General features: G+C 37.5%; 1 protein-coding gene across 9 annotated transcripts in view; it reads right to left on the reverse strand.

Annotated features, from left to right (window-relative positions):
• Positions 1–1,467: 1,467 nt before the first annotated feature.
• The window catches only part of AAGAB (alpha and gamma adaptin binding protein), a 61,467-nt gene continuing 48,320 nt past the window's right edge, over positions 1,468–14,614 (reverse strand). For 2 of the 9 annotated variants that reach the window (XM_020982726.2, XM_020982778.2), the window contains exons 7-10: positions 14,228–14,321; positions 8,488–8,592; positions 4,729–4,778; positions 1,468–4,060 (exon numbers count right to left, since the gene is read on the reverse strand). In XM_020982726.2, the coding sequence (XP_020838385.1) occupies positions 3,983–4,060; positions 4,729–4,778; positions 8,488–8,592; positions 14,228–14,321 (327 nt within the window). In that variant the 3' untranslated portion in view covers positions 1,468–3,982. The remainder of the gene's footprint in view (positions 4,061–4,728; positions 4,779–8,487; positions 8,593–14,227; positions 14,322–14,614) is intronic. The other 7 variants (XR_002323719.2, XR_002323718.2, XR_002323716.2 and 4 more) reach the window with 7 other exon arrangements.

The raw sequence follows: 14,614 nt of genomic DNA on the forward strand, positions 1-14,614 counted from the left end.
AAGTACAAAGGATCTTCCTTTTACTAAACACTCTGTTTTTTAAAACATAATCTAAGAAAGCTTCAGATTGTTTTTAGCCACCATTATTACAGGGTTGCTCTTGCCACTAAATCACAGACATTTAAGATCACAGGATCAGAGATTCAGAGATAGAAGGCACCTTTGAGGTCACTCTAACCCTATTTCACTGCTTAAGAAACTGAGGCCCAGAAAAGGTAAGCGATTGGCCCAAGATCACATAAGCAGTTTATGGAATGAGCCAGAATTTGAACCCAAGTCTCAACTTTTACATGTTTCCTTCCACCGTACCACACTTCCTTTCCTTTTGATTTGCCCACAGTCACAAAGCTAGCAAATGGGAGAACTAGTATATAAGGCTGCTGACCTTCTCTTTGTATTCTCTTTCTTCAAGTAAGCCATGTTGCCTTCTCAGCTTAGCTGGTTGTCCTCTATTTACTTAATCATATGACAATCCTTCAAAGAACTGGAAACTATACAATAAGGTTTCCGGTAAAAGTCTTCATTAACCAGAATGTGCCGCCGCTCAACTTCGGTGAACTGTCTCCAAATTGTAGCTCCATGTCAGTGGACATTAAAGTTCAGAATGGACCATGGTGCTTTCATGTACTACAATAGTTTTTACAAGCCCTTTTTCCATAAGGAGAACAAAGCAGAAGGGCCCTTCATTTCTTTTTTTTTTTTCTTTTCACTTAAAGAAGTGGGCATAAAGTGATATATTAAAGACAATCAAATCACTGCAAAATATTGCTTTCAGTTCTTTATTCTTTCCAGACAGAACATGGAGTGTTCCTTATGTACATTTTGAATATTACAAACCGAGTGTATGCTTAGGCCTTTGAACTACATTCCATGTAACTTAATCATCTAAATCTATAAATAGTAAGAAAGCAGAATGGTGGTGTCAATCTTCTTACATCCCAAGTGAGAGTTCCAAAATACAAATAAATGTGTGTGTGTGTGTGTGTGTGTAGTTGCATTAACTCCAAATTATTATAAACCTTGGCTTTCTCAGTTAGTGTAAAGGTTCAAAATCTACGTGATTCCCCTTGTCTCCCCAAACACTATCTACCCTCATTTTTCCAACCAAGGCCATCAAACTTGAACCTTGAGTTGGGTCTTTTACTTTAAGATCACTGATGAATTGTATTTGGCAAAAGTCATGTGGACATGTCGACTGCAATTTGAAACTGTCAGTGGTAATGGGGACACAAACTTCTTCACCTGGTTGTTGCCAAGGGTCTTGAGTAAGTTACCAGTCCTCAGGATACCCTGAAGGGAGCCAAACTTCCTCTGATGTTTGAGGTCTTGGCAAATCCATGTGTGTTCTTATTATTGCCTTATAAAAATGTCCATTTTGAGCAATGCTTCAGCATCAAGTGTAAAGTGACGACATAAGCCCCCCACCCCAAAGCACCTAATACACATTAACAAACTGCAAAACAGTCGTTCTAATCAATCCAGCCATATTTAATTTATAAAATCAAGTTCACAGCTTTTTTCAATCTGTTTTCCCCAATACATGTGACCTGTTTCCCTAATGCCCTTTGTCATGGTAAGGCAAAAAAATTCTCCAACTTCCTCTCCCATCTTCATGCTGGACTTCATCAATGTTCTTAATAGAACGGCTAACAAAATTATCTTAAAAGAAACGCCAAGAGTGTCACAGTCTCTTCTGTGGTTGGCAGTTCACTTTGGGGAGAGTGCTGCTGCAGGACAGTCTTGTATGCTGCAATTATCATGTTTTTACGGCTCCCTCATTTCAGTTTCTGTAGAATGTGTAAGAGATTGTGTGAGGGTCAGACTTGGCTCCTGTGTGTGATCAAGCCTAGGCTTCCTCTAGGAAGGTTGTTTTCACCTCTGGAATTGTCTCAGGCCTGGACCTGCAACCTGGGCAACCACCACCAGCAAACCTCTACTCCTTTTAAGTCCAGCTTGTAGCCTGTGAGATCCACTACTCTCCCATGCTGATCATAAGTAACTCACAAAAGCAGCCTTTTAAAAAATTATTTTCACAAACTCTCTCTGCTATTTCTTTGGGAGATTTCCCCTCAGTACCGTTCCATTCAAAGATGCATACTGACCTTTTTCACAAGATAAAAACCACAAGGGCACTCACAGCTGCTATTTATGGCAGGTTCATAAGAAATGTCAAGGCCCTGCAGTCACAGTGCTTATGAATTTGTTGTAAATTAAGTTTCCTAACACTAACTCCTCTATACCATCCATTGTCACTCCTCTACATCTTGGTTTGGTTCAGAGCCAGAAAGAATGGGATGCCTCACTTATCTGTAAGCATATATGGGGTGACAACATTACTTAGGGGATCATCAGTAGAGGGAGACGATCTTAGTGGGGAAATACTAAAATACTTCTTGTTATTCCATTTTATCTTTCTGACGATACTGGGGCAGCTACATTAATTATATTGCTCCCATGCTCTTTAAAATACCACTCAGAAACTTCAGAAAGCTGTCTCTCTCTCTCTCTCTCTCACAAACACAACAGCAGTGAAGGCTATTCCTTCCTTGGACATTTAATGAAGCTGCTCGTGTTCTGCAATAACAAAACCAACTCTGTCCAAGATAGTCTTCTGGCATGAGCTTAGTTAGGAGGAGTGAAACCTGGAAAAGGCAGAGTCCACAGACATTTCTGCAAATTTGCAGTTACAGATTAAACCGTGTGCCACTTAGGTCAGAGCTGCTATACATTTAATTACCAATGTAACACGAGGTCTCCTTTCTTTTCTCACCTCGCAAAAGACAGACATCATGGGATCAGGTAAGCTTGGTTCTTGAAAATTAGCTGAGAAAGTGAGAGGAGATAAAGTCCTGGGAATGATGGTATAAACTCAAGAGCAATGGCAACCAAACAGAAATACAGGGATTGTTGCCATGACAGAATGGATAGCCCACGGTGGCTTGACTCATTTACATGGGCAAGAGCTTCTGCAGCTAATTCCCACTCCTCTAGAGCAAAAAGTAAATCTGGAGGAAGCCCACTTCTAATTGTCATACTCTTCATTCCCTTATAATAGACTCTGAGGGAGAGGAGCCTTCTGTAAGTTACTATTATACTGGCTAGATGGTCAACATGATGATGGGAATCTCAGCAAAACAAAACAGGGTCCATCCAGGAAGCGTCAGGGCTTCGGCTGCTGTGGAGCCAAGAGGGAAAGACAGACACAGCTGTCCTTTGTATGGGATGGTTTCTCCTCTACTCCTCACCACCCTAGGAGTGGATAGGAAGGAGTGATTGCAATTCCATGGGGAATGGGAAGGGCTCAGTAAGTAGACAGAACACAAGTATATGTGGCTTGAAGGTAGTTGGAAACCAGCCTGGGTGTGGTGAGTGCAGGAATGTCAAAGCAAAGGCAGCTGTAATGCGTGCATGAAAAGTGAGAGGAGGGAAGTCTGGCAACAGCCTGAGAGTTAGTGGGAGGCTGAGACCTTGAGCCACAGAAGGGAGGGGCTTACATGGCTTGCTCCTTCCTCCTCGGTCATTGTGGCATGTGGGTTGTATTCTTAGGGGTAGAGCTCGTGGCACTGGGCCCTCCCAGCTTCCCCAATCGTATAGATCAGTATGGTATGAGAAATAATGAGAGCCATAAGACCACACAGTTTGTCTAGTAGGAAGTACCTGAATCCTGGCCACAGCTAAGCTTGCCTTTCTGGGTTTCCATGTCCAAGGAAGGTGTCTTGGAGGGAAGGCCCCAGGTGACCGAACAACTGCAACAGTGCTTTGGCTACTTCCTGATAACCCTAAATGTCCCCCAAGGAATTGCAATCACCTGCTCCATCTCCACTGCTCCCCAACAGCAAGGATGGGGAGGAACTTTTTTTGACTAGACATAGGTAACACCTGTGTCTGTCTTCTCCCACCCCTGCAGTGTCCCATGTTCCTGACATCCCTTAACACAACTAAAGTGTGTTGTTACCATCTTGGCTAACCAGACACAAGAAGCTCAGTTTTCTTCATCAGAAGAAATGCCTTCAATCTCATCTCTGTCTCCACCAATTGCCATCCAAAATGCTTTGGCCACCTGTGGACAAAAGTTTATAAAATTACAGATAACAGCTAAACCCATGCCATCCATATGTGAATACTTCAAAAGTATATGAGACTTTGGTACAGGGAAAGCTCAGTAAATCTAAAGTCAAAGGATTTGAGTCTGAATCCCAGTTCTGCTGCTTTATTGTGTGACCCTGAAAAAGCCCCTTCCTTATTGGGAGGCAGTGTGACAGGGTAGAAAAGGCAAAGCATTTAGAGTCAGAAGCTTTCGATCTAATCCTCAGCTCTGCCAATTACTGGCTGCACGATTTAAGGCAAGTCACGTTACTTCTCTGGGCCTCAGTTTCCTCAACAGCAAAATGAGAGAGCTGGACTCAATGACTTTTAAGGTCCATTTTTAGCTCTAAATCTGTGATTGACATATGGCTCATCCTACATACGAACCTAAAATTCCAACATTATACTTATAACTGTTCAAGCTAGATTGGGACTCACTTAAGTTCAAAGAAACTATACATATTTGAAGACTGATTTGACTATTGTAACAAATGCTTTCATGCTGTGTAAGTAATGACTAAGTTCTTAATTGATCTGCAAAATCTGCAAACAGAACTTTTCCTCTATTAAGGAAGCAGACATATAACTTAATTATTATCCTAACACCCAGCACAGCTTTAATAAACAGCTGTTTGATCTTACCTTTTCTGCATGCAACTTTCTTTGTTCATGAGGCAAAGTTGCTGCTTTGTCTAGGGAGAAACAGAAGTTCAAAAGTTCATATAACAGCACATATAACAGCCTGAAGCTGTGAAGTTCTTTTTTTTTTTTTTTTGGTTAGGCAATGGGATTAAGTGACTTGCCCAGGGTCACACAGCTAGTTAAGTGTTATGTGTCTGAGGCTGGATTTGAACTCAGGTCCTCCTGAATCCAGGGCCAGTGCTCTATCATGCCACCTAGCTGCCTCCAGCTGTGAAGTTCTAACCTCAGATGATATAAGGCCACTTTCTAAGTTGTGTTTGTGGTGCAATCATTAAAGTTAGGAACTCTGAATCCTCTAGGTTTTCCAGATTATAATGATGGAGATATCTTATTCATTCACTTTTAATAAGAATGTGTGTGTATATTGGGGGGGTAGGGGTGAGGGAAGAGAGAGGAAAAAAAAAGAGAAGGGATAGAGATATTAGCTCCATGCAACAGAAATCTTACTTTGTTTATTTATTAGGATTTCCACTCATTCACAAACTACTGCTTTACTGAGAAGACTGAGGCCACACAAGCATGAACTCTACTCAGTTCTTCTCTTCCATCCCTTAAGTCTAAGTTGCTAAGTTTTTCCCTTTATCCTACCTTTCCCTCCAGTCTCAGAGAAGGAGGTGGCCCTCTCTTCTTCTACATGTAAACTCTACCTGTACCCTCAATCAAATATCATCCTTTCCATGCTTTTGTTCCATCAATCATCCTCTCTCACGCATCTTTAATTTCTCCCTCTACCACACCCTTCCCCTAAAGACATGCTCAAATCTTCTCTGGGCTCTATACTCCTCAGAACCTTTCTTTGACTTTGAATGCAAGCTATATTGGCATTTCTCTCCTCACCTTTACTGCAAATGCCTACGAACCTGGCTGCCTTCATTTACTTCTCAGGCCCCTCCCAGCTGGCTCCCTTCCCCATTCTTCTCCTGAAACAGCTCTTCTGAAGGTCACAAATGACCTCTTTATTGCTAAGTCCAAGCATCTTTTTTCCCCAGGCTTATTCTCTTTGACTTCTCTTTGGCACATGACATCATGGACCACTTCCATGTGGTCAGGAATGTTGCCACCAAAAAGGAGATCTCTACAATCCAGGAATCGAGTAGCTGTGGCTTCAGGAGTTGTCAGCCTACAGATGCTAAGGATGTTGGACAAATGGTCAGAAGATTAAAGGGGACCTTTTGATGGCACTAAGTGCAAGACTCTGTTGTACCACCCTTATATGGTTCCAGGTTGTAGTCCCAGGATGAGAAGAAACACTATCACACTACTGTATGTGGCCACAGGGTAGTGGGGACTCTAGTCACAGTTCCAGGGTAGAAAAGAGTTTTCACAGTCCACAGGCCAGGAGAGCAATGACCTCATCTCTCCTTAGATCATACCACCCTGGAAGAATTAAAAACTTACAGACCCCCAGAACTATCAACACACATACACACACACACACACACACACACACACACACACACACACACACACACACACACACACACACACACACCCCGAAGCTTGGGACAGTGCCCCCGTCCACTTAGAGCCCAACTTTAACATAAAGTTAAAAGTGAAGAAATGGGCTGGAAAAATGAGCAAACAGCAAAAAAAGAATCTGACCACACAAAGTTACTCTGGTGACAGGGAAGGCCAAAACATAAACTCAGAAGAAGACAACAAAATTAAAGCAGCTATATCCAAAGCCTCAAAGAAAAATGTAAGTTGGTCTTAGACCCAAACAGAATTACTGGAAGAATTCAAAAAGAATTTTAAAAGCCAAATAAGAGAGGTAGAGGAAAAATGAGAAATGAAATTAGAGTGATGCAAGAAAATCATGAAAAAAGAGTTAACAACTTGGTAAAGAAGGCACAAAAATCCACTGAAGAGAAGAACTCTTTAAAAAGCAGAATTGAGCTGTGTGACCCTGGGCAAGTCACTTAACCCCACTGCCTAACTTAAAAAAAAAAAAGAAAAGCAGAATTGGCTAAATGGAAGATGTACAAAAATTAACTGAAGAAAAGAATTCCTTAAAAAGTAAAACTGGCCAAATGGAAAAGGGAATACAAAAGCACGTGGAAGAAAATAATTCCTCAAAAATTAGAATTGGGCAAGTAGAAGCCAATGACTCCATGAGATAGCAAGAAACAGTAAAATCAAAAGAATGAAAAAATATAAGAAAATGTGAAATACTCTTACTGATAAAACAAGTGACCTGGAAAATAAAGCAAGGAAAGATAATTTAAGAATTATTGGACTACCTGAAATCTATGACCAAAAGAAAAAAAAAACAAGCCTAAGCCTCATATTTCAAGAAATTATTAAGAAAAACTGCCCTGATATCCTAGAACCAGAGGGTAAAAGAAATTGAAAGAATCCATCAATCAGCGACTAAAAAGAGATCCCAAAATGAAAATTCCTAGGAATATTATAGTCAAATTCCAGAGCTACCAGGCTAGGAGAAAATGTTGCAAGCAGCCAGAAAGAAACAATTCAAATATCATACAGCCACAGTCAGGATAGCAGAAGATTTAGCAGCTTCTACATTAAATAAATGGAGGGCTTAGAATATAATATTCTAGAGGTCAAAGGAGCTACTGAGTAATAATCCTTCAGAGGAGAAAATGGATATTTAATGAAATTTGAGGACATTCAAGCATTCCTAATGAAAAGACCAGAGCTGAAGAGAAAAATCTGACTTTCAAATACAAGACTCAAGAGAAGCATAAAAAGGTAAACAGGAAAGGGAAATCATAAGGGATTCAATAAGGCTAAATTGTTTACATTACTTTATGGGAAGATGATACTTGTAACACTAACAACTTCATCATTATTAGAGCAGTTGGAAAGTATGTACATAGAGAATATGGGTGTGAGCTGACTATAATGGAATGATACCTGAAAAAATAAAATTAAGAGGGAAGAAAGAGGAATGCACTAAGAGAAGGGAGAGGCAGAATGGGGTAAATTATCTCACATAGAAGAGATGTGAAAGCACTTTTACAGCATAGGGGAATAGACTGAAGCATGCTATTTTTCACTTTCATTTTTTTTTTGAGTCTTCTTATACAAAATGATTAATATGGAAATGTTTCATATGATTGCACATGTATAACCTCTATCTGATTGCTTATCATCTCATTGAGGGAGGAGGTGAAGGGATAGAATTTAGAATTCAAAACTTAAAAAAAAATGTTAAAAAACTGTTTTAACATGTAATTGAGAGGAAAATAAATAAATATAAAAGTAGGTGGAGGCAACATGTGAATTCTGGGGAAAGGATACAATAACAAAACCTTTTTATTAACAGCAACTATAAGTAAAGAGAGATCTTTAAAAAATGGACCATATCATGGTCCATTTAGCCATTGTTAAAATTTCATGAGAATGACATCTGGGAGGGTCCTACCCCTTTGAAGAGCTTATAGCAGCTGCTAGCTAATAGACTATTCCCTAAGGGCACAGATAATGATACAAGGCAGAAAGACATTTATAAGACCTAACTTACATTTAAAGTCTCAAGCCATCTTGGTGCAATGTTAAGGCTAGGATTTCACACACATAAATGCAAACCAAGGGTCCATAGTCTTATACAAAACTCAGTTAACATGATATTTCTGTGAGACTGAAACATGGTGGTAATTTCACTTGCTACCATTTGGGATTGAAGTACATTCATTATAAATAAAAGTAAGATATTCACGACATATTTTTGTTTACCTTTCATTTCTTTTAGCTTTGAAAAAAGTCGTTCAAAATTTTCCAGATTTCCTCCTCCAGTAGTGAGACTGGCTAACTCTTGAATATCCAGATCCAGCATGGGGTCTAAAAGTAACGTTTGTGAGAATGTTAATACAAGATTTCACAAATGGTAAACGCACAGAATTCTAAGGCTAAAAGGTTCCTAACAAACAAAAGCACCACACTCCCTTCAGGCACTTAAGACAGTGAAATCCTTTCACATCAATAAATCTTTAGAATCTCCAGAGAAAAGGTTCTGCTGGTTCCTTTGATTCTCATGAACTCTATGTATTCAGAATTCTTCCTAATAACTACCCTTAGTACACCATGATGAAACCTATATGCCACCTGAAGCTTTAAGATCATTTGCTTTCTGGCAGCATGTTGTAGTGGAAATGACACGGGGCTTGATGTCAGGTAATACGGGGTGAATACCGCGGCATTGCTACCATGAGACTCTGGATAAGTCACCTTATTTCTTTTATAGTGTACACTTGTATAACTGTTCTGGTTCTTTTTGCCCCATTTTGCATTATTTAATTCAATTCCACAAGTATTTATTAAATGCTTACCACATACAAGGCTCTATGCCAAACAATGACAAAAGAAATCCAGTCATTGTTATCAAGAAGCTTACATTCTATTGAGGCAGGGGGGTTCAGAACATTTTGTGTGTCACAGACCCCTTTGGTATTCTGGTCAAGTCTATGGACTCCTCAGAATGTTTTAAAATATATAAAATATACAGGATTACAGAGGAAATCAAAGATTAGTGAAAGTAAAGATGTGACTTTTTCTCCCATTCAAATTCATGGACCCTGAAACCTATCCATTGACCCCTTGGGGGTCAGTTGACTCCAGGCTATAGTACACAATCCCTGTACAAGGGGTATTTCATAGACGATTTTCCATAAATGTAAAATCTTAAAGCACTACATAAGTGTTAAGTTTTAGCTATGAGACATATAAAACACATATCTGACTGGATGTCTGTTATCTTTATTTTATTTTTATCCAGTGCTAGATGGTTTTGATAATTATCAATTGATAATGTTATAAAGTTTAGTAGTTCGTGACCTACCCTCACCAGCATTTTCCCCAACATATCTCTTGAAACTATTGTCCATTTGCATTTCCATATAAATTTAATAATTTAATAAATTTAATAATATCCAGTTCTATGAAGATGCTACTTCATACTTTAATTGGCACTGCATTAAAATATGTACATTAATTTAGGAAGTTTTGTCACTTTTTATAATGTTAATCTAATTCAATCATAAACACTGAATGTTCCTCCAATTATTTAGGTCCTTCCCTCCCCCCCAAATCATTATAGCTTTACAGTAGTTCTTATATAAGTTATCTGTATTTCTAAGTAGTTTAATTCCCATATATTGGATGGGTTATTGTTACTATAAATGGGGTTTCTTCATGATGTTTTATTGATCTTAAATGCTAGTAATAAGAATGCGAAAGATTTATGTGGGTTAATCTTATATTCTGTGACCTTGCTATGCTCATTTATTACTTCCATTTAATTTTTAGTTGAGAGGGATTTTCTAAATATACTATCATGTCATCTGCAAACAGTAACATTTTTAACGTCCTTTACTGTTTTGTAGCAATTATCAAAGTTTCCAATACTATGTCAAATAAAAGCATACATCCTTATTTTGTACCTGTTTTTAATAGCAATGTTTTTAATCTTTCTCCGTTGCATACTATATTGGCTATTGGTTTAAGGTGAGTATTTCTTACTGTGTTAAGGAAAAAACATATTTCTATTCTTTTTAGTATTTTTCTCATGCATGGTTTTATCTAATTAAATTCAACAAGCATTTATTAAGTCTAGGAACACAGAAACAAAACCCCAAAATCTTTGCCTTCAGTGAGCTTTTGTTGTACTATGGCATGGTGAATTAGAGAATTCAACCTATATACAGATAAAGAAAAAGTGACTTTAGGAAAGAGACAGCACTACAACTGAGGGGATCTAGAAATGCTTCCTGTGAGAGGTTTGGATACAAAGACAAAAATCCAAGGCCTTAAAAAATTGTTGTTTTATTCTTATTTTTGTTGATATCTTTTGTTTGGCATAACTTTTATTTCTGAATAGATCTTCACCCTCCCCTATCATAGCTCTTGCAACAATTTTTTTTTAAAAAGAGGAAAAAAACTTCTCAGTACATTAATCCTGTTTGACAATACTGCAACATCCCAAACCCCTAGTCCCCCACCTCTGCAAAGATAAGAGGGAAGTGCATTTTTCCTTCTCTTTCCAAGAGGCTAATTTTGTTCTTTGTAATTGTACAGCATTCAATTTCTATTTATATCATTACATTCACTGTATATATTTTTTCTGGCTGTGCTTATTTCACTCTGTACTAGTTCATATACATCTTTGATATTTCTCTGAATTTTTCATATCCATAATTTTTTATGGTATATTCCATATCATTCAGGTGCCATTTTATTCAGCTACTCCCCAACTGGTAAGCATTTTCTTTGTGTCCAGTTTTTTCTACCAAGAAAAAGTGCCACTATGAAGATGTAGGTGTATACGGGAACTTTCTTTTTGTCTTTAACTTCTTGAGGTATATGCCTAAAAGCATAATTTCTGGGACAGGGGATATGGGCAATTTAATCACAATTTTTTAGCCTAATTCTAAAAGATTTTTCATGATGGTTGGCAAAGGCCCTCTCCCCGACTCCCACCATGTTCACAGATGCAATCATAATTTCTTTGAAGGCTCTTTTATTTATATGTTCTATTATATGCTGAAGTTTTTCTGATGTTTAACCAGTCTTGCATTCAAAGAATAAACCCTGTTGGGTCATAAAGAATATTTTAAAAACTATACTATGATATCTTGCTAGTTAATATTTCATTAATTAGTATTTTTGAATCATGTTAGGTAAATTAGTGTAAAATTCTCCTTTTAAATGTCATTTTTTTTTTGGCCAGGATTAAAAATTAACACCATATTTTTTTCATAAAAAATACTGGGGGTAGTGTTCCATCTTTCTCTATATATATATGTGTAATCTTTGTAATACAGAGATTATTTGTTCTTGGAAGGTTTGAAAGAATTCACTTGCGAATCCTGATCCAGGTGGTTTTTTTGAAGGATCATTTTTAATGTAATGTGTTGTTTTTCTCCAAGGTTGGTCTATTTGAATTAATTTTGTACTATATCCATTTTGGTAATTTATATTTTTATAGATAATCAACAATTTCCTTTACATTGCATAACTTAGTAGAATACAGCTGTGTTTAGTTTTTTTTAATAACATGCTTAATTGCTTTTGAATTTGTTGTGCTCTTTCCTTTTTTGACTATAATTTTGCCAATTGGAATTTTCTTCTTTTTCTGATTGTTTATTAATGATCCCCCTCCCTGTCACCCCACCCATTCATTATCTTTCCAAAGAACTAGTACATACTTAGTTTTACTGATCCGTTCAAATGTTCTTTCACTTTCTCTTCTTATTTATGCTCTTATGTTTTTAAGCTCTCTCTTTCATCAGTGCCTCTCCTCACTCCTCCTTTCCTTCTTTGCTATTGCTTCTCATCTACATAAAATGCCTATTTATTGGTAAGTGTTGAATTATTTTAGGATGGACTTTTGCATTTATTATTAAAACACATTTTTAACCTAAACTCTATTTGGATTTTTTCTAACGTAATCAGAAAAGATTATATCTGTAAAAATATATAATTTGATGGGCTTGTAAACTCACTGATAGAGTTAATCCCTCCAAAGGTACAGACTGCAACTCTTATGCCCTCCCATTCTTTGGAATTTCTGCCCATGTTCTTCCAACATGCTAGAGGCCTTCTTCTAAATCTCTTGACATTATATTTATCATCTCATTTGATTTGATATGTACAGTGCTTTGAAGTGCTATATAAATCTATAGTGGTGGTGGTGGTGGTGGTGGTTAGGTATCAATGGAACACATGGACTGTTAATATCTTATTCCTCACTCAGGCTATCAGATTGACCCAGCTCCTCATGAGTGATATGCCATAGTATATTCACACCTACCACATCAATCTCTATTGCTACTTGGCTACTTACGACTTTTATTCTTTTTAGTCTGATATTTCAAGATTTGCTGATAAATAGTGTTTCATAGGAAGTACATTACTGGAAAAATATTAGTATTAAAGAGATGAACCTTTGTTTCAGGGAAAAACTTGTAACCACTGAGAGCATTGTACAATTTCCCAAATACAATTCAACCCATTTTCTTCTTCCTGTTTACTTCTGGCCCTTTTCATCATCTATCAGCAGTTACTGTCCAAAACATATGTACTAATAGGTCAACTCTATGAGTTATCCTTCTAATTGCAGATTAATATCTGGACAATTTTTATAACATTTACAATTTTTTTTTCCCTTTAAGAGTTAGACCAAACTCAAGTGATTACAGATCTCATTTAGGAAGCAATGCAATATTCCAGAGCTATTCCAGTAGGAAGATTTGGAGGACTTCTCCATCTGTAGGGAATCACTCATCCAATTAAATTCCATCTATCTGGACTACTCTAGCTTTCCTGGAAATCAAGTGTTTGTCAGGAAAGGAGGTTTTTTAAACTTCAGGGGATAATTTTGGTTAAATTTCAGAAGGAACTGGTGATCAGAGTAGGGGGAATTGCCCGGGGAAAGCCTGGGTCAAGTGGGACTTTGTTCCAAGAACTGATAATCAGGGAACTATATTTTCTTACTCTAAGACAGGCCTGCACAACCTGTGGCCCACGGGACACCTGTAGCACACCAAAGGATTCTGAGTGGCCCACGAAAAATACAGAGGAAAACATTCTTTGTATGCAGAAGAAATCCTTTGGTGGGCCAGAGGTTATGCAGGCCTGTTCTAAGACGTCATTCTCGTGGCTATACACTTGTTCTCCATGGTAGCCAGAGAATCACACCTCATGGAAGATTAAGGTATGCTTATATTTTGTTTCATTTGCAAACTGAGAATTAAACTTCTAACAGAGAAGAGTTAAAGCCATCTGAAGGGGGCAAAGTTAGGTCAAAAGCACATGAGTATCTCACAACTTCTGTAGCCTAAAGGGAAAGAAGGGACATCAGAAATCCTCTAACTAAAGAACACCTATAATTGACTTCACACTGTGCTCTGCTAGTCTACAGTTTATATGCAATAGACCTCTGTGTCAGGAGACCTGTGTTCCAGCTGAGGTTTAATCAGATCTAATGCTAATGTGACTTTAAGCAAATCACTCATTGTTCTTGAGTCTTAGTTCTGTCATCTTCAAAGTGCTGATAAGAACATCTACCCTAAATAACTGATATGGAAGTAGTTTGGCATAGTTTTGCAAAGTACAAAGCATTAAACCTACAGAGGTGTGTTATCACAAACAAAATCATGAATTACTACTAGTTTGACTTTAAGAAAAAAGAATAAACATTGAAACACACCGGTTCATCAAATGTTAGACAAAACATGGGCTCTGTCTCTTTTATCATACTAGAATCCTGCCAGGAAAACCAACAGAACAGCAGCTAAATGTTTGCTAAGCAGTTGCCTCTTCTTCTGATTCTAATAATTATAGATGGGGCTTAAATTCATTTTTCTTCTACTCTATCTTTTTAAAATCAACTTCTTTTTCAGTTACTTATAGCACTATTTCTATTCCAAACTAACCAACCTAAACAAAGTGTTTCTTGGTAGTCAAGAAAGAGACTTACCTACAATGCTATCAACCTGGGAATCAGTTGTGTTAGAAGCGCTATCTTGATGATCAAAGCAGCATTCAGTCCCATCTCCTACAGGCAAATGAGGCTGTTGGTAACAATTAAACAACAAATGTGTTACTTCAGCATTAAATCCGGGTAAATTCACATCTTAATTCCCAGGCTTTCTTAGACAAGTGTGAACAGGTCATGAGGAACCATTAAAAAAAAATTCTAGATATGTAGAAATCTAAAAACAGTTTTTGTTTGTTTTAAAAGAAAACTCTTAGAACTCTTTATATCTCCACATACACAATTACAAGTTTTAAAACGACCCACTAAATGTTCAAAATATCTTTTACAACTTGATCAAATTGGAAGTGAATGAAAAAACATTCTAGG

Source organism: Phascolarctos cinereus, unplaced genomic scaffold, assembly GCF_003287225.1.
Source record: "Phascolarctos cinereus isolate Bilbo 61053 unplaced genomic scaffold, phaCin_HiC Scaffold_3;HRSCAF=262, whole genome shotgun sequence".
Classification (NCBI taxonomy): domain Eukaryota; kingdom Metazoa; phylum Chordata; class Mammalia; order Diprotodontia; family Phascolarctidae; genus Phascolarctos; species Phascolarctos cinereus.